This window comes from Phoxinus phoxinus, assembly GCF_949152265.1.
Source record: "Phoxinus phoxinus genome assembly, chromosome: 16".
Taxonomy (NCBI): domain Eukaryota; kingdom Metazoa; phylum Chordata; class Actinopteri; order Cypriniformes; family Leuciscidae; genus Phoxinus; species Phoxinus phoxinus.
This window is the reverse complement of record NC_136891.1, coordinates 13,308,861-13,329,245: the sequence shown is the minus strand read 5'-3', so window position 1 is coordinate 13,329,245 and position 20,385 is coordinate 13,308,861. Positions and strand designations below refer to the sequence as shown.

General features: G+C 39.4%; 1 protein-coding gene across 6 annotated transcripts in view; it reads left to right on the top strand.

The window, feature by feature from the left end:
• lama2 (laminin, alpha 2) overlaps positions 1-20,385 on the top strand; it is a 241,973-nt gene that overhangs the window by 139,334 nt on the left and 82,254 nt on the right. For 4 of the 6 annotated variants that reach the window (XM_079639033.1, XM_079639028.1, XM_079639029.1 and 1 more), the window contains 7 exons: positions 2,662-2,873; positions 7,833-7,939; positions 8,742-9,002; positions 11,448-11,625; positions 12,617-12,753; positions 16,030-16,266; positions 18,507-18,650. In XM_079639033.1, coding sequence (XP_079495159.1) covers positions 2,662-2,873; positions 7,833-7,939; positions 8,742-9,002; positions 11,448-11,625; positions 12,617-12,753; positions 16,030-16,266; positions 18,507-18,650 — 1,276 coding nt within the window. The remainder of the gene's footprint in view (positions 1-2,661; positions 2,874-7,832; positions 7,940-8,741; positions 9,003-11,447; positions 11,626-12,616; positions 12,754-16,029; positions 16,267-18,506; positions 18,651-20,385) is intronic. The other 2 variants (XM_079639032.1, XM_079639030.1) reach the window with 1 other exon arrangement.

The following is a 20,385-nucleotide window of genomic DNA, read 5'->3' as shown; positions in this document are numbered from 1 at the left end:
GTACCAGATGTGGCCCGAATCTGGGCCGACACTATGTTCCCTCTCAGGGAACCATGGTTACATGCATAATGTGAGACATTTTCTCTGTAATATAAAGGGCCTACACTACACACAGACTGAAATTATTTATGTATCATAGTTCTCTTCAGAAAGAAACTTTTGGACAATTTAGATTTTCCAGGATTCTGGCTTTTTCAAAAGGAAGGTATCTGTTCTTCGAGTGGCTATAATGTTAGATGCTGTAATGAGGTTACACATCAACTGTTCTCTGTAATATCCTCAGATATGAAATTGCTTTATTCGTTTCTTTATAGTGCATTGTATTTTACACTACAACATGAATGGAGTGACTTATTTTCATTCAGTTTCAGATTTTCTTTTCTGATAATATAACAAATTTGGCATCAGACTTACTAACAGCTTGCGCCAGTCCCTCTTTTGGCTTTAAAAAACTACTGCCAGGATTTGCTAAAGGCGTGGACAGGTTTCTTTTTGTGACTGACCTTATTGCATATGCATTTGTAGGAGTTTCTCTTTCAGACGCAAAATGTATGGGAGGAGAGTATTTAAATGTATCACTCAAGGTGATTTACTAAGGTTTGTACTCGTCAATTTACTGGTGTATGCGCCAATATTTACCACCCAAATAAAACATGTTTTAAACCAGACACTAATTTGCGCTGCTCTTCGTGGATTGTGTTGGTCATTATGGAAATGATCCGGATGCGTCTATGTTCTTTAATGTGCGGGTTGTCATTAGATCACACAAATTAACTTTCCACTCCCATCTGCGCTTTTATGGGATTGTGCTATTACGCTAATTTGCCCTTTTTAGTAAATCCGGCCCCTGGTCTCAATAGTTTTAATGTGAAAAATCACTTATTCGTATCAGAGTAAATGTGAACAGATCTTTTTAAATGATTCCCATTTTCCATATTGCATTTACAGTCAAGTGCTTAGAAGACAATTTCCTACCAAAGCAACTTGAAATCCATTGTTAAATGGCAAGTACCAGGACAAGCAGTTTGGTAAAAAGCACACTTTGTAATCTGGCCGGACATACAGCAACACAACTATAAATGCAAATATTACTGTATATGAATGCACCAGTCCAATATTCCTTAAATGAGACATGGTCCCAGAGCATTTGTACTAGTTAAATGGATATTATGTCTTTTAAAGTTATTGTGAGATCTAAGACTTCGTTTAAATGTTAAAATCTCCAACATGAACAGTTAGAACGTGATTCAGAACTAGCATGCCGCTGGGCCTGTAAAGACAGTCACAAGCAACACCATATTCAATTAATAAATCTAGGGTGGCTCGTGGAATCCGCTGAGCGCGAGTGAAACACAGTGATTACTTTCTCTTTCCGCCATCATGCAGATAGCGCAGCCGTGTGCAGATAAGCGCAGAGGAATCCATTTAACATGAAGCGAGTGGATAGACTGCGTGTTTATCAGCCAGCAGCACAAGTTGCTTCAGTAGAGATATTGGATCCGAACGCACCAACAGCAGATAAGAAGAGCGGGTGGGCGAAGCGAGCGGAGGAAGTGATAGCGTCTCTTCCCCTTATATTTCTCTCACATTCTCATCGTCTGTGCTTTGTTTTGGCGAGAAAAGTCTTGGGTGCTCTTTTCATGATCAAAAGAGGGTTGTTCATCAGACGGACTGTAATGGAGCCAGTACAGTGTGTACACAGCTCCTTTAAAAGAAAAACAGTACATGTCTGGGAATGCAATATACTTAAATGCGTTCCTTAAGTGTGCCCATTCATCCCATTTACTCCAGCTATTCTCTATAACTCTTTCAGCTCAGATGAGTTCAGTTAAGGTTTAGCTTCTGTGTTCATACACTGTCATGACTGGCTAAAGTGACCTATGATCTGCTTTGAACTTTAACTACAAACGACAAATTGACAGCTAATTCACTGCACCACCGTCAAGCTAGAAGTTAAATATATCTTTATGCATCATACTGTACATAAGCTATAATGTTCAGTCAGTTGTTCATTATCTCAAAACAAACCCACACACAGTGACCAGGACCCCAAGCTGGCTGACTGTACATCATCCAGCTAATTACATGCCTGCGTAGCAATTAATAAAACACATGCATGTGAGAAATTGATTTAAGCATTAATTATTTTATAATGTAGGAGGAAAGAGAGTCTTAAGTATGGAAGCTTGTTTCCACCACAGAATAAAATATTTTAATCTCACTATTGCGTGTTTATAACACACAATTGCGACTTTATATCACGCAATTCTGACTTTATATATAAAGTCAGAATTGCGTGATATAAAGTCGCAATTGTGTGTTATAAAGTCAGAATTGCGTGATATAAAGTCGCAATTGTGTGTTATAAAGTCAGAATTGAGTGAGAAAAAAGTATTTTTTCCCCCTTAGAATTGGACTTTATAACTCGCAATTGCAACTTTATATCACGTAATTCTGACTTTATAACTCACAATTGTGACTTTATATCACATAATTGTGAGATAAAAGTCGCAATTACCTTTTTTATTTTTTATTCTGTGGTGGAAACAAGCTTTCAGATCGAAGAGATGGTCAAATGGTCCAATACACAGTTTTGTGTCCCTGCAAAAGGCCTGGAGTATTTTTTAAAGCATGCATTCTCTCTTCTCTTGACGACCTCAGATGTGCTAATGGCTATTTCGGGCGTCCCAACGTTCCTGGGGGTTCCTGTCAGCCGTGTATGTGTAACGGTAACCTGGACCGTACTGCAGCGCTCAGCTGCGATCCGCTGACCGGAGCCTGTCGGCGCTGTCGTGAGGGATACGGAGGCCAGGACTGTGAACGGTGTGCTGACGGATATTTTGGAGATGCCCTCGTAGCCAAGAATTGCCAAGGTGAGTGAAGGAGCTTAGTTTCATTGTTGCTTTTAGCTAACAACAATATGTGATGCCTAAAACCAAGGGCCGACTTTACGTTTTTTTTATCTTAAAAAATATGTTTTTCATCACAGATACTAGTAACCATGTCTGTCAAGCTTAAAAAGGAGTAGGAGAAGCACTGTAAAAAAAAAAAAATATATATATATCTCTATCTCAGACATTCCCATCTGAATGGGATTGGTTTTCTCAGAGGAAAGATGAGACAGCTGAAAAACACTAGGCACTGAAAAACAGACGCGTTTGATTCAGGCAGGATTAAAATCTGCGAAAGTACGTCTGCGAAACACGAATTTACCTGACTTCCTCTGGGAAAGCTGCTCCCATCTGAACGGGGAGACTGTCAACAGCAAATGTAATGGATGTGGCGGCATATTTTCTCCTCTGTATTGTGACATACATCAGAGAGAAACGGGTTATTGAATGAGAAAAAAAGTAGGGCAGGAACTTTGTTCTATGCATCGTTTGTTGATTAGATGTCGAAATGTGGGTTTGGCACTCAAAAATGAATGTGAGGCCAGGGTTAAAGCGGACTACGTGATTGGAGGATCCCTGCGTATGTCAGTTTGTCATTTCACCGGAGGATCCAGTTATGACACATAATCCACCAATCAGAGAAGTCACCGTTATCATGATCGTAGTCATAGACAATTCGATTTTTGTTTTTATGAAAATGCAATTTGAACAATAACAAAGACTTGTTATTGTTCAAGAAGAAACTTTTTTTTAACTTATATAATTCAATAATATTGTATATTATTAGGTTAAGATAACCTGTGAAATATACTTTGAAGGGGCTAATGAAATTGCAAGGAGTAAAAAAGTAAAATTTGAGCGTTATAAATGTTGAGTACAGGATTCAGTTTCAATAGAAGTACATATTCAGCAAAATAATACTCAAGTACAGGAATTAACCTCAATTACTCAAATATTACGCAACATTTGTATACACTCAAACTGCTTATAGATAAATGTATATTAATGTAGGGTTCTGAAAAGTGGGTGCCGTATGTTAAGCTCTATAAGGCAGGATGTTTTGCTTCCTTTCTTTAAACGCCATATTTGGCTGTCACTTTAAAAGCTGTTAATGTGTCAATTTTTGTAGAAATTAAATTGTGTACTTCCAGACAGCCTGTATGGCAGATGTGTGTGTGTGAGAGAGAGAGGTCAGCTGATCCAGTATCAAGCTCAGGCCGTCTAGCCTCAAGGACAATACACACCGATTCCCCTCCAACAGGCCTCACGCAGCACCATCTGTGCTCAGAAAGTGTGTGTGCATTACATTGAAACGCAATCTGTCCTCCTGCAGCCCACGGTCACACACACTGCCATCTGAAGCAGGATACAGTCGTTCTCTTTGATTGTTTTGCACACACACTGCGCTGATTAGCATGCAAAGGGGTCATGGGATATTGAATAATCTCACTGGTTTTTAATTTCAGCTGTTACTGTATATACGCTAGAGGCACGTTCAGAAAATATTCCCATGGTTGCACATGAAACATGACTATGAAACAGTTTTCATTTCTCTTTATGTGTTCCTACAGACTTTAGCAGTGCTTAGTTAATTTCATACGGTTATAATATTGCAAAACATGTCCATATCGTGTGGTTCAAATCACACAATGGGATTCAAAATCTAATTTAAACCTGTAAACAAACAGACAGTTTTAGGATTTTTAATGTTTTCATTTGTAATGTGAAAAATTGTATAAACAATGTTGAGATATTCTCAATTATTATTTAATAATTATTCAAAATTGTATTATTAAACTAGAAAAATGCTAAATAGAAGCTTTTCACTACTAAATATTGTACAAAAGTCATATTTGAAAATGTTGCAGCAAGCTTTAGCATTTCCTAAAATGTAGAAAGCAGTGCTGCAGTTGCTGACATCAGGTCTGTACTGTTCAATGCTCAACCGTTTTCAAACTCTGGAGCATGTTTATATTTAATTGAAGAAAATAGGACTGACTTTATTTCTGTTGGGAATAACGTCTTGTGAAGAAGCATAACAATGCAATGGGAGCGCAGCACTCGATGGGGAAGCTGGAGAAGTTGTTTGAATGACCTACATTGAAAACGGTTGTGCTGCTTCATATTTTGTGGGAACTGTGATGCATTTTATTTTTTAGGATTCTTTGATGAACAGAAAGTTCAAAAGAAAAGCATTTATTTGAAAAATAAATCTTTTGTAACACTTTTTGTGTCACTTTTGACCAATGATCAGCAATGGACTTTATGCACAGCTGCACTACTTCCTAAACTTTAGCCAGCTCCTTTGTTTCCTGTCTGCCATTATTGGACAAACTGATTAATCCAGGTGTGCCTGACCAACAACAATAATCAGACACACCTGGATTAATCAGTTTGTCCTATAATGGCAGACAGGAAACAAAGGAGCTGGCTAAAGTTCAGGAAGTAGTGCAGCTGTGCATAAAGCCCATTGCTGAATAAAATGTAATTGCTGAATAAAATAATTAATTTAACTTTTTTGAATCTTGCTTACTCCACACTTTTGAAAGGTAGTATGTGGAGGTTTCCACAAAAATATGAAGCAGCAAAACAGAAATGTTTATTGAGCAAAAAAAAAAAAAAAGCATATTTGAAAGTATATTATAATGATTTATGAAGGATCATGTGACACAGACTGGAGTAATGGTGCTGAAAATTCAGCTTTGATCACAGGAATAAGTTACACTTTACTATATATTCACATTTTAAACTGTAATTATATTTCACTGTATTTTGATCAAATAAATGCAGCCATGGTAAGCAGGAGACCTTTAAAAATATTAAAAACCAATGCGAACCATATTCCAGTCTTTTGACTGGTAGTATTGAATATAAAGGCAATCAAAACAAAATTTAACCTACTGCCAACTGTTACCTCATTCTGCTGTTCAGCTGTTTATGTTAAATCCGCACTGCGCTTTTAAAAAATTAAAGTCCCCTGTAGTCAATAATTTTATCCCTCAAACTAATGTTTGCCCTCAAACTCATCTTTGATCACCAAAATGGCATATTTAAACTTCTTCATTTAAAATCTTTATGCCTTAAAATGTATTGAAAGTAACTCGACACCCTTGCATCATTTTGTATGCGCGGTTCTATGAATAAGCAAATGAACCTCGCTTCCACTCACTCACTCAGCTCAGAGATCCACTCGTTGACGATCACACGTTGATCTGATTGGTTACAAGGTAGTTTGTGACGTCAGAAACACCAGCGATTTCAAACCGTGTTTTTGAGACTGTCTTTGGTTCACTGCAGTTTTAAGGAGAAAATACTCAGCAATGCTGTCAATTTACACATGGTTTGTCTTAAAGCATTTTAAAAACACCACAGACATATAAACAACATTAAAATCTGGAAAAAGTGCACTTAAAATACCTGGATGATGCAATTAATTAACCGGAAAAAACAAGTGTGGGATGTTGGACACTTCATGCACTCGACTGTCACTGCTTTAAAGTGGTGGTTGATTATAATTTCACTTTTATAACTTTAGTTAGTGTGTAATGTTGCTGTTTGAGCATAAACAACATCTGCAAAGTAACAACGCTCAAAGTTCAAAGCAAAAGGAGATTTTTTCTTTTAAAGAAATTGCTTTTTAAGGACTACCTCAAACAGCTGGTAGGAACTACACGAGCTTCCTCCCGGGTTAGTGACATCACTAACCCTAAAATTTACATAAACCCCCGCCCCCATAACACGATTTATAGATTATCAAGACAGATTATGCTAATCAATGACTAGAAGATAACTACACATAAGCTTCATAAATTCATCAATTTAGCCAGCAGCCATATCACCCTGTAGCCCAAGACTGGTTGCCCACTGAAGCTAAGCAGTGCTGAGCCTGGTTAGTACCTGGATGGGAGACCTCCTGAGAAAAACCAGGTTGCTGCTGGAAGCGGTGTTATTGAGGCCAGCAGGGGGCGCTCACCCTGTGGTCTGTGTGGGTCCTAACGCCCCAGTGTAGTGACGAGGACACTATACTGTCAAAGAGCACCGTCCTTTGGATGAGACATTAAACTGAGTTCTTGACTCTCCGTGGTCATTAAAAATCCCAGGATGTCCTTCGGAAAAGAGTAGGGGTGTAACCCCGGCATCCTGGCCAAATTTGCCCCTTGGCCTCTGTCCATCATGGCCTCCTAATCATCCCCATATACTGATTGGTATCATCACTGTCTCTTCTCCACCAGTAAGCTGGTGTGTGGTAGGTGTTCTGGGGCGCAATATGGGCGCAATATGGCTGCCGTCGCATCATCCAGGTGGAGCTGCACATTGGTGGTGGTTTAGGAGATTCCCCCCTTCCATATGTGAAGTGCTTTGAGGTTCCAGAAAAAGCGCTGTAAATGTAACAAATTATTATTTTTATTATTATTATCAACTAACCATTCAGAAATGTCCTCTTGCTTCTACATGTTGTCACTTTTTCTTGAGTCTCTCCATCATTGTCTGACTCTGGGTTGAACATAAAAGGCTAAAAGTTTTTTATATTTTCAGTGCATGTCTGTGTGAGGTAAAAGGACACGAGCTGTTGAGGCTCCGCCCTCTGTGCCGGGAGCAGCAGCTCATTTGCATTTAAAGGAACAGACACAAAAATGGTGCATTTTTGCTCACCATCAAAAAGTGACAATTATAACATGCTATATACAAATATCTGTCGGGTATTTCCAGATAAAACTTCACATACACACTCTGGGGACATCAGATACTTATTTTACATCTTGTGAAAAGGGCATTATACCACCCCTTTAATTACATAACGGAGGGGGAGGGGCTTCAGACTCCAAAGTTGAATTACAAAATAAACACATAAAATTGTGTATAAGTGCATAATGTATAGTGTGTCATTTGGTTGTTTCAGTTTAATGCTCCAGCTCTGTTTGTCTGTCTCTGTCTGTGTAGCGTGTCAGTGTCACAGTAACGGGTCGGTGTCGGAGGTGTGCCATCAGGAAACCGGCCAGTGCCAGTGTCGACAACATGTGGTCGGACGCCAGTGTGAGGAGTGTATGGTGGGTAAACAACACCATTAGCCGCATTTCCATTTCAGATTTGTGCAAAACTTTTGCGAAATTTTCAAAATTTCGATAAAAAAACTATTGCGAAATGACGGCGTTTCCATCAACCGATGTTCTGCGACTGTCATTCCAAAAATATCGGCGACTGATGTTGGTAGGTTTACGTATATCTCAGCCACCGCACTGGCCATTATAATTAATGGAAGGAGACGTGTGTGTGTTATCCAAGATTAATGGCAAGGAAAGACCTTTATACTTGTGAGCGACACGTTTGAGTGTTACTCCCTCATTTCTGCTTCAAGCTCTTGATCAATTGTGGCATTTCTTTGTTGATTAGAATCCAGTATTCCCGTGAGATTTTTTTCTTTCATGAGTTTAATGAAACACTCTGTCCCGTCTTCTGTCCAAACACCGTGCCTTCTTTAAACAATGATCGACTTTTACGTACGTCAGGTGACCTGTAAATGCGCAAAAACTCTATTCAAAACTCCAGTTTCCATTGCAGTTTTGCGGAAAATTCCTGTTTCAGATGGCCTAAAAAAAAACCTCATGCGAGTGTAAAAACTTGTTTGCGATATATGGGAGTTTCTGCGAAATTCACGTGTTTCCATTGGCCGTATTTTCAATTCGCAATTTAAATTTGCACAATTTGAAGGGTAATGGAAACGCGACTATTGTTAGTGGCACATTTATTTTTCACTGCGCCAGTATGAGTAAATCCCTTATAAGATCTACAGCAGACACAGTCATTCCTGCCTCTACCTCTTCATCACCCCCTGTGTGTGTGTCTGTTCAGCCGAACTGTTGGTGGGATGGCGAGTCTCAGTTGTGTAGGCCGTGTCAGTGCAGCGCTCGGGGCTCGGTGTCCCAGCGCTGCGACTCTGAGGGCAGGTGCATTTGTCGGGCCGGGCACGTGGGCCGCAGGTGTGACCTCATACGCCCGGCTCACACCCGCAGGGAGACCCGGAGACCCGTCCAACAGGTTCCCATACAACACATCCAGAGATGGGAAAGCAGAGGGGGCTGCCCTCGAGGGGCCTACCGCCCCGGCACAGGGGTAAACACACGGCATGATGGGTGCACTGGCTCTGTGTGTGCATGTGTGTGACTTTCTGTGAGGAACAACATCTAATATCTACCATCCAACCACCCAATCAATTCCAAATGGATATACGGCACAATAAGGAAGAAAAGACCAGCGCAACTTCCATTTCATGAGGACTTAAAGATTGCATTGCATTTATACATTTATAATGTTCCTGGAGGTGCACTTATAATGTTTTAGTGGAAAAAATGTGATTTTATCCCTCAAATAATTTAAAGTTTAGATTTAAACACCATTTAAGGGTAAATGCCCATTGCTCTGATTGGGTAACATGTTTGCTTATGAAATAACTATTATGGTCAAAGGAGTTCTGTTTTTATAGTCAAATGACCTCTCAGGTTCTGTTTACACCTGGTATTAAGATGCGTTTTGTTCGATTGTTCAAACCACTTCTGTCCTGATTTCTTCGTGGGAGGGTCTATGGGTGAGGGTCTATGGGTGAGCAAATGTGGGCTTTTTCAGATCTTTCTATTTAATGGACAAAATAAGCTCTCCCAATTTACATATGAACGCGGCCGGAGACGACTTAAAAAACATACGGAGAACAGCAGCAAGACTGAGTGCATGTTAGAATTCAGGAATGGTGAGAGAACATTGTGCTTGGTACGTTTTCATCTTCAATGAAACACCCATAATGTTTACGCTCATTAAGTCAGTATGTGGAGAGTCTTTTACAGCTGTTTGAACGCATTCGACCACATGAGTGTCTACACAATCTGGTCGAATGCGCTCTCCACTACCTCTGGAAGAGGTCGAAAGTGGACAAGCTCAAACTCTTTTAGACCCCGTTTACACCTGTATTTAGCAGCGTCTACTTGTGATCTGATCGACCAAAACGCATCTTAATACCAGGTGTAAACAAGGCCTTATATGTCAAAGGATCGGGGAAAGTTTAATTTCTCAATTCACAAGCTCTTGAATTTAACTTCTGTCATGGTGTGCATGTGCTCACTCATCTAACCTTCTCCAGATTCACCAACATCATGAGAGGAAGAACACATTCACTTGCAAACCTGTTTACATTAGAGACTTTTCTGCATGAACACACAACTTTTGTGCAGTTCTTAGCGAATGAGACACAATACATGTTCAGATAATTCAAAAAAGGCAGCATTTGGCTTTAAGAAGGATGGAGCATAATGTGCACAGTTTGCTTTGGCTTTTAATTATACGTTTACAAGTAACATTAGTTAAGTAGCGCTTAAGGGAGTTAATCTGTTTGTGCGGGCAGAAAGCACATGCCACTGTGCTTTTTTTCAGGTTTAGTCTTTTCTTAATCTTTAAAAAGGCACGGATATGAGTTCTCTTGGAGGAGAGACTTGTCACTTTGGCTCACAGCTTTGTGTGTGTGTGCATGTGCGTGCATGCGTGCGTGCGTGCGTGCGTGTCCTCATATATTTGGCACCGTGGGTTGGCACTGACGGCATGTGCCAGGACCAGTTGGCATTGGTTGCTACGGTGACAGTGCACCTGTTCCTAACAGACAGATGGCTGTCAATCACCCCAGAGCAATGGCTTTACATCCACATGCTGTGTGCAGATTTATCAGCATAATCATCTTTGATCATTAAAATGAAATTGTTGGTGGTTTACCTCTCAAAATGTCTTTCCAGTCTTTAAAGTGAGTCGTGGAAGAGTGTCAAACATTGGTGTGGTGTGTGTTATCTGCATGCCTGTTCAGTGCTGTGGTCTGTGGTGAGTTTATGAGGGTCTTTGGCTCTCTGAGACACTAATGGAGCTTGTTTATAAATGCACAAGATATTGTACTGTTTGTATGACTGTAAGACACATTCCACAAGTACAGGTACAAAATTGAGCTTTATGCTCTTAATGAAATCCTCTCCCTTATAAACCATTAAATAAATGTAGAAACATTATTTATTTGTTTGTTAATTTATTTATTTAATGTTGGGGATTGAATTGAATCCAGTGTTTGTTTTGTGGTAACCACATAATTAATATAATTCTATCCTCTACAGTCGGTGAAAAAATATGCAAATAATACGACCTGAAAACACTGGACATTTTTAAATACAATCAGTGTGGATGTTTAAAGTTGTATAACTTGTATATCGGATATTGTATAACTTAATAATTGCTTAACTTATTTTGATGAGTTAAAGCAATTTAAAAACATATGTTGTTATAACTTAGTGATCATATAATTTTTTTTACAGTGAATAGTTCTCTCAAAGTACCGGTATATGGTAAATGAGCTGTCGTTGCTTTATATAATAATACCTTATTTGTGGAAAGTGTCACAAAACTTATGATAGCCTTATTTCAACATATCTCTCTCTCTCTCTCTCTCTCTCTCTCTCTCTCTCTCTCTCTCTCTCTCTCTCTCTCTCTCTCTCTCTCTCTCTCTCTCTCTCTCTGCTCTGGATGGTCTCTCAGTCGGGGTTACACATGCAGGGCTCTCAGGGCTGCGTCCCATGCCACTGTAATTCATTCGGATCGAAGTCGTTTGATTGTGACGAGAGCGGTCAGTGTCGCTGTCAGCCTGGCGTGACGGGACAGAAGTGTGACCGCTGCGCTCCAGGACACTTCAGCTTCCAGGAGGGCGGCTGCACACGTAAGAAGTCAACCCTCTGAAATAGAGAGGTCTAATTCAGTCCAGATACAGATGTGCAATCAGGTGCATGCTAGAGCATTATTACAGTAATTCCAGAAGATAGAAAAAAACACAAATGAGATCTCATTAAAGGTACAGTTCACTCAATAATTAAAAGTACAATAACAGAAAGTTATTAAAGACAATGTTATGAGTTATAAGTAATAACGTTATAAGTTTATCAAACGACGAGAATACTTTTTGTGCGAAAAAAACAAACAAAAATGACGACTTTATTCAACTATTATTTTTCTTCTGTTTCCTTACACAGAAGAAAAAGAATAGTTGAATAAAGTAAGAAAAAACACACACACAAATGTTTCTCGTCCAATAATGTGAGCTACTATCCACATTCCACACTCATTGCTTTCTGTTTCAAAAGACCATTAATATTCAGTAATATTATCGTTTTAACCGCACTGACAGGATAAGAACAAAATCTGAACTGAATTGATCTGGATAATGACACTAACTTTGCAACATCAGCATTGAGCATGAATCATTGAACTGAATTGAGCTGAACAATAAGTCTTTTTATAGCTGCTTTACAGCTGAAACTGAGATTGTTTCATTATTGCTGAATTTTGCAAAAATAAAGCGCTATAGAAATAAAGGTGACTTGACTGTATGAGATAAAGCTGATACTTTAAAGGAAACACAACAGACATAAGAGACACATGGAACCAAAGCTTGTGCGCCGACCGTTCAGATTTCAGACAACGCCTTGTAAATTCCAGCTCAGTTCCTGAATGTGGCTGTCAACGAGCCTGACCTCTCAGCGCTACAGTTTTCATCTGAGGTGTTTATATCCTCTCCTTCCAGTCGGAGCGTCTCCTGTCACACTCTCTCGCTGATATTACGACAGCAGAGAGGAGAGCCGGCGCTGACATTTAAACAGGTGCTCAGCTGCGCTCCGCAATTAACCTGCTCTCTGTTTCTGTCTGTCTCGCAGCGTGCCAGTGTGCCCATGTGGGAAATAACTGTGACGCTAACACAGGTCAGTGTATCTGTCCGCCCAACACCGTGGGAGAGAGATGTGACAAATGTGCGCCCAACCACTGGGGTCACGACATCAGCAGCGGCTGCAAGGTACGGCTCATCTCTCCTTTCCTCCAACCGTCACCGCTTCACTGCTGTATATTTATCTTCTGCCAAAACACCATTATTATTCATCATGGCATGTCGAGGTGAATCTTTGAGTTAATGCCACAGAGCTGCAGAACGTCAGCAAAAGGTCTTGATTGTTGCCTTACAATTCAATTTCAACTGAATCCATGGAACGGTTCAGAAATCAATACCTTCAAGTACTGAATAATGTACTTAATGTACAATGCAAATATACAGTAACAATGCATTTTAACAGTGGTTACAACTATTTATAAAAATATATGCATTATAATGTACATTATGAATACTTTTATAATGCCTTGTACATAAAGGCTTTAAAGAAAATGTCACACACGGACTTCTGGGAATGTCCGTTTACTGTGTTTTCACTGTATACAACAATTATACAACAATTACTCGCAAAAATCATACATTTGACAGCATTTTATAGTAAAATTACATAAAATGAGATTTTAAACCATTTGCTGTAATTCACTATATGGTACGGTTACTTACAGTGAATCAATTACTTGTGTGACATTAATATTGTAGCTATATTTGGAGTCTGCTTCCAAAACATTTGTTGTTGTATAAGTCCCAGACCAGTCCTAAGGTATCCACAAACATGACTTATTGCTGTAAAACTCTTTTCAGCTGACACTGTAATTAAATGCGATTCATAAGCATTGTTTACTGTTATGTTTTCTTCAATGAAACATACAACACACAGGTTATCATCACCTCCTTACATAAAGCAATCTCTGGTAAAACTTTGCATCTTACCAAAAGTTTGTTAGACATCTAACTATGTCCTTATGGCAAACAGAGATTGTAAGGCAGAACTCAGTATGAGATGTTTTGTGTCTGAAAAAAAAAAGCCTAACAGGAGCATTTACAGTATAAGGAAACCGGGCCCGAAGCGGAGCCTTGAGGTACCCCGCAGGTGAGGAGTGCTGAGGAAAAAGAGTCATTCTCAATCTCAGTGGAAAAGCTCTCGCCTTAGGGTAGGAAGAGAAGTGTCGAGAATTGCATTTTATTCATACTGGTTTTCTATTGAGTGGGCAGACACTTTGGGTGGTTGATCAACCTTTATCAGACTGTAAACCCCTTAGTGGTTCTGAACGGATCCTTTATTTTCAAGAATGCTCCATCACATGCAGTGTGTCAAGCTTTTGATCAGTTTCTTTGTGTTTTAGTTTAGCTTTCCCTATTTCTGTTCTCCTAAGTTCCTATTCATTGTTTGCTTCTATGGTTTCTGAATAATCACATACCTGTTTCTGTTCTAGTTCATTAGTTCTACCTGTGTATTCATTGTTTGGTGTCGTATTTGGATTACATTGTTTGGTGTTATATTCCCTGAGTGTTCCAAGGATCTTTATTAAAGTCTGTTTGTTTTGCTATTTCATCGTTGTGCGCTTTAATACAGCCACAAACTGTTACACAGTGAAAGTGAATGCTATTTTATGTAAATATTATAGAAAAAGATCAGAAAACGTTGTTGCTCTCCAAATGGATAATACATGATTTAGCTTCAGGTGCGTAGAGCCAAAAGAGTAATAACAAACAAACAAGAAAATTGCTACTCTTAATAATCCTCCTAATGTCATTACTCAATGGTGGATACCAAACTGTGCAATCAAAATCCCAAAATGAAAGAAAATGTTTCTCAACAAATAATGTGAGCTGCTATCCACTTAAATGTTATTGTGCTTATGTACTTTCTGTTTTAATTGAAAAAAACATGAGAAGCTCTTGTTTCTTATATTCATAATCAAGTTGCTTTCCTCATGTCAATGTAAAGTACAAACTTTAAGTGCAGTATCAAGTCACTTATTGGGATATCCCCGTGTCTACAGGGTCTGGACTTTAACCTCAATGCCCTCTTTCTTAAAACAGATCGTCTTAAAAACTGCTGTAAGGTAACCTGCGTTTTAAGGACATTGGATGACCACTCTTCGCATCAAGAAGACTGTTCTTTTCAGTATATTTTCTATAAAGAGAAGAGACCATTTGTTTATCTACAATTAATATACAACTGTCCAAAAAGTTGACATTAGTGTTACCCACATGATATACGAATTTGATGAAAGGTCTTATACAGTTCATATATAGAGCCTTAGTACGAAACAAAACCATCATCAATATACAGGTGCTGGTCATAAAATTAGAATATCATCAAAACGTTCAACAGGTGAAACTAATATATTATATAGACTCATTACATGAAACGTGAGATATTTCAAGCCTTTATTTGTTATAATTTTGATGATTATGGCTTACAGCTTATGAAATCCATGAAATCAAAATCCCAGAAAATTAGAATATTACATGAAATCACACAGTAATTACACAGTGATACAGTGGTCATTGAACCAGGTTTTGGTTCTTTTGGCAGTGTGGGCAGGTGCAAATCCTGCTGGAAAATGAAGGAAACATGAAGTGCTCTGAAGTGTCCTGGTAGACAGCTGCGTTGACTCTGGATTTAATAAAGCACAGTGGACCAAAGTCCTCTTTTCTGATGAGAGCAATTTTTGCATCTCATTTGGAAATCAAGGTCCCAGAGTCTGGATGAAGAATGGAGAGGCACAGAATCCAAGATGCTTGAAGTCCAGTGTGAAGTTTCCACAGTCTGTGTTGGTTTGGGGTGCTGTGTCATCGGCTGGAGTTGCAAATGAGGTGCAAAATTTGCTCTCATCAGAATAGAGGACTTTGGTCCACTGTGCTTTATTAAATCCAGTCAACGCAGCTGTCTACCAGGACACTTCAGAGCACTTCATGCTTCCTTCATTTTCCAGCATTATTTGCACTTGCCCACACTGCCAAAAGAACCAAAACCTGGTTCAATGACCATGGTATTACTGTGTAATTACTGTGTGATTTCATGTAATATTCTAATTTTCTGGGATTTTGATTTCGTGGGTTTCATAAGCTGTAAGCCATAATCATCAAAATTATAACAAATAAAGGCTTGAAATATCTCACTTTGCATGTAATGAGCCTATATAATATATTAGTTTCACCTGTTAAGTTGAATTCTTGAAATAAATCAACTTTTTGATGATATTCTAATTTCATGACCAGCACCTCTTTCTCTGAAACAAAATAATGTTATCAAAAAATGATTATTATTGAAAACATATCTGTCTTCTAAATAAAAACAAATTTAAATTCACATATAATAGAGCTTTTTCTTGTTTGTATGTAAATATTATGTATAATATGAATTGATTGTGTGTGTTTTCCTGTATTTCTCTGCAGGCGTGCGGCTGTAACGCGCTGGGGTCCGTGGCGCAGCAGTGTAACGTGAACACCGGCTGCTGCATGTGCCGAGAGCAGTTCAGGGGCGAGAAGTGTGACGAGTGTAAGCTGGGTTACAGGGACTTCCCACAATGCACTTCCTGCCAGTGCTCGTCAGCGGGCTCGTCAGATGACGCCTGCGAGCCGGAGTCTGGCCTCTGCGCGTGTGCAGATAGAAGTGGGCAGTGCTCTTGCAAGGTACCAAACCAGACCGAAACCAATCTACCATTTAAACAATACAGTAAAATACTATCTGATAAAACACAATTCAGTTTTTAGAGTTTTTATCACTTTACCATTATTTTAATGTGGAAAGGATAACAATTAGTAGTAAAATTCGTTTTTAAAAAAAGTATCAAACGCGAAACGCAAGTAGCTTTGTGGGCTGATCCCGGCGCTGTTGCTATTATACCGGCGGGATAAATGACTCTTGTGCCCGACGCAAATCTAAAATGTGTTGCTCTGAAGTCGCTTCATTATTCATAGGTGTGGTTTGGGCGTAACGTGAAATAAACCAATCAGAGCGTCCTCTCACATTCCCTTTAAGAGCAGGCGCACTTGTTCCATGGCGGATCGCTATTATAACGGCGGATTTGCCAGCGCACGCCAGAAGCGGTTCACAGCCGAGGAGACCGACGTTCTCGTCAGGACTGTAAAAGACAGAGAAGTGACCCAAATTAACTTCGGTTAAACAGGCGTATAATAATTTGGTTAAATGTGTAAGCTAGATTTATGCCTATTTTTTTACATCTTCACGGACACAACAATGATTTCCCTCGTGCAAAAATGAAAACTGCTGCGTCCGTTTAGATTAGAGAATCAAAGTGTATGCGCGTTGTTCACACGCTACATAATGGCCAAGCATGCGCAACGCGCCATTGTCTTTTTTCAGACAGTTTTTCCTGGTCAGTGGCGGAATTGTTTTTTTAAACTCCAAAATAGTACCAGGGAGCGTTTGCGCTGAAACACACCTCCTCTTTTCTTCAAACATTATTAGAGGTCGACCGATAGTGGATTTTACCGATAACGATAGCTAGGTTGGGCCATACTTGCCGATAACCGATTAATGAACCGATAGTTTTTAAAATTGATACGGGATAAAAACAAACATAACACTCCAAGTAAAACAGTGCTGAACTTTATTAAAATACTCCCACACTGGCACTTTCTTCAAAGCATTTGCCATCTGAAAATAATTTAAACATTAAAATATTATGTCAAATGTGTGTTTATAACACATTATGCAATATACATTTTTTACAACATGTATTAATATTTGAGCTATACAATTGCACCTTGATCATTCATATTAGTTTGATAGTGCATTAACTATGGTTAACAAATAAAAACCTTAATTTAATTAACAAACAATGAACAATCCTTATACAGCAGTTATTAACCTTAGTTAATGTTACATATGGAATTTTATTGTAATTTTATTTCATATAAATCCAAACAGTCATACTTAATTAAAGATGGCCAAATTTAAATATCTACAATGCCAGAGCATTGAAATGACATAAATATTACATGTATAGTCAGTCTCACACTTTTGCTTCTATTTTATAAACACTTGATGATTATCTAATCAAAATAACAAAATATGTATTAAAGTAAAGATGAAAAAATAATAATAACCGAAATCGAATGCTTTTCTGATTCGTTTATGTTTCTGTCGGCTGTATGAACATATCAGTTTGCTTACGTCTCTAGCTTTAAATATGCAACTTCTCTGCATATTAAGTGCATAAAAGTGACCAGCTGGATATGAACTAATGCAAATAGAGGTAACAATTGTGACATTAAACATTCGGGTCGGACTTACGTTTATGTTTGTCAGTGTTTTAACCGCTTGAGGTAGGCTACTACTAATGCTAGCGTCCTCTCAGCCTCGAAGGCAAACAAACACACTGTTGTGCTGTTCTTTCTCTACTAATGCAGCATTTAGTCAACAAATTAATCGCTTTATAATGATATGACAGAATGTACTGTATACCTTTAAACGCGCATCTGATGTCAGCGCTCTCCACGCAGCATGTGCTCTCAGTGCAGCACGCAGAATCACGTGTCGAAATAAACAACACGAGGCGATAGTTTTTATTACACCTCTAGAGGCCGCTCTTGTACTGCATCATGCCAGCAGACCCTTCTCAGCTCTCTCTGTGTAATGAATGACAGCGTGCGCTTCTCAGCCGCTCCAGCAACGGACACAACCAGGAAAAACTATCGGTATATATTTTTGCCGATAACGATAGTTCCACCAATCAACTATCGGTGCCGATTAATCGGCAAAACCGATGAATCGGTCGACCTCTAAACATTATTAATCATGTTAATAAAAATATGTGCATTGAAATGGTGAAATCTGCTGTTCCCACGTGGCAGCTGTGAGAGCGAGTGAGCTGTAAAAGCCAGCACTGATGCGAGTGTGTTTTCAGGCTAACGTGGAGGGAGTTAGGTGTGACCGCTGTAAGACGGGCTCGTTCGGCCTCAGACGCAGGAATCCGCTGGGCTGCAGTCAGTGCTACTGCTTCGGCCTGAGCAGCTCCTGTACAGAGGCCAAAGGACTCATCCGAATGAGAGTGAGTGAACACACACACACTCACACACACACACACACTCCGCTGGGCTGCAGTCAGTGCTATGCTTCGGCCTGAGCAGCTCCTGTACAGAGGCCACAGGACTCATCCGAATGAGAGTGAGTGAACACACACACACACACACTCACACTCACACTCACACTCACACTCACACTCACACTCACACTCACACACACACACACACTCCGCTGGGCTTCAGTCAGTGCTACTGCTTCGGCCTGAGCAGCTCCTGTACAGAGGCCAAAGGACTCATCCGAATGAGAGTGAGTGTACACATACACACACACACACACGCGCTACGCTGGGATGCAGTCAGTGCTATACTTCGGCCTGAGCAGCTCCTGTACAGAGGCCACAGGACTCATCCGAATGAGAGTGAGTGAACACACGTGCACACACAAACACACACACACACACGCATGCATGCATGCATGCACGCTCACACACTCACACACGTGCACGCACGCACGCTCTGTTTTATGTCCAGTTACTTTGTAAAACAGTTTTTCATCAGTTTTAAACACCTGCCATAATATCTTCAATTTACATCCAATTCATTGTAGAAAATATTACATATTACAATTTAAATAAACATTTAACTTTTTTAACACATACATTCCTCATTTGAACAACCCTGTTTTTCCCCTGTTAATAATGGAGCATTAGATTTGACATTCGTAATCTTAACATTGTGACGCTTATTGTAACTGGGACTAATTTTAGATCCCTATGTTAATAATTTCATCCCAGTTTCTTAATTTTTACACATATTACAGTGCATCAGGTTCAACTATTAACTATGTCATATAATTGTTTATATTCTTTTCATATTTTGATTTTCTAACAGGGTAGGAAAAGTTCCAAAACCCAAATTAAATGTAAAATAAAACACATATCTAGTTTAGTTTGACAATCATAATCTTTCTGAATGTTAAGCACCTTGACAAATAGTAAAGTCCTATTTTATAGGGAAGTCACATAATTATTAATGCATAATCTTGTACTGTTATTTTACAGAATTATTCGTGTTAACAAAAGAATATGTTTTAATAGAGGAAGTATTGTTTGCTTTAAATGTCCCTTGTCCTCTATTGACGGAGGGGATGAGACGAGGACACAGGTGACTCTGTTTGTTTGCTTTCTTAATCATCCTGTCTGAGGCGGGCTGAGATGCTCCGTTACCAGGGCAACAGTAAATATGAATACATATCAAGTGCTTCCGAGCTGTCAGTCTCCGGCAGGATTGAGTGCAGGAGAGGCGGAGAGAAACAGAGATGATGTACAGAGTGAGAGGGTGTTTTAATAAGGGTTTCCTGTACGTTCACTAACTCGCCTCAGTCCTCAGCACAATACGGCTGAAGGACGCTTCTGCAACGTCACCAAATCCACAAACAAATTAAACAAAGGCTGCAGTCCCAAAGTTAATCTAAGTTTGTCTGCTGTCGGAGAAGAGTTTGGAATCCTTTCGCTCATTTGTGGAAAACGAGAGATTTTTTCTGAGTCAGTGAGTCGTGAGATTGTGTGTTGATGTTGTGAGGGTAGTTTAGCTGCCCCGTGGGTTTCCACACACACACACACACACACACACACACACACACACACACACACACACACACACACACACACACACACACACACACACACACACACACACACACACACACACAATCTCTTTCTCTCACACACACACAAACACAATCTCTTTCTCTCTCTCTCT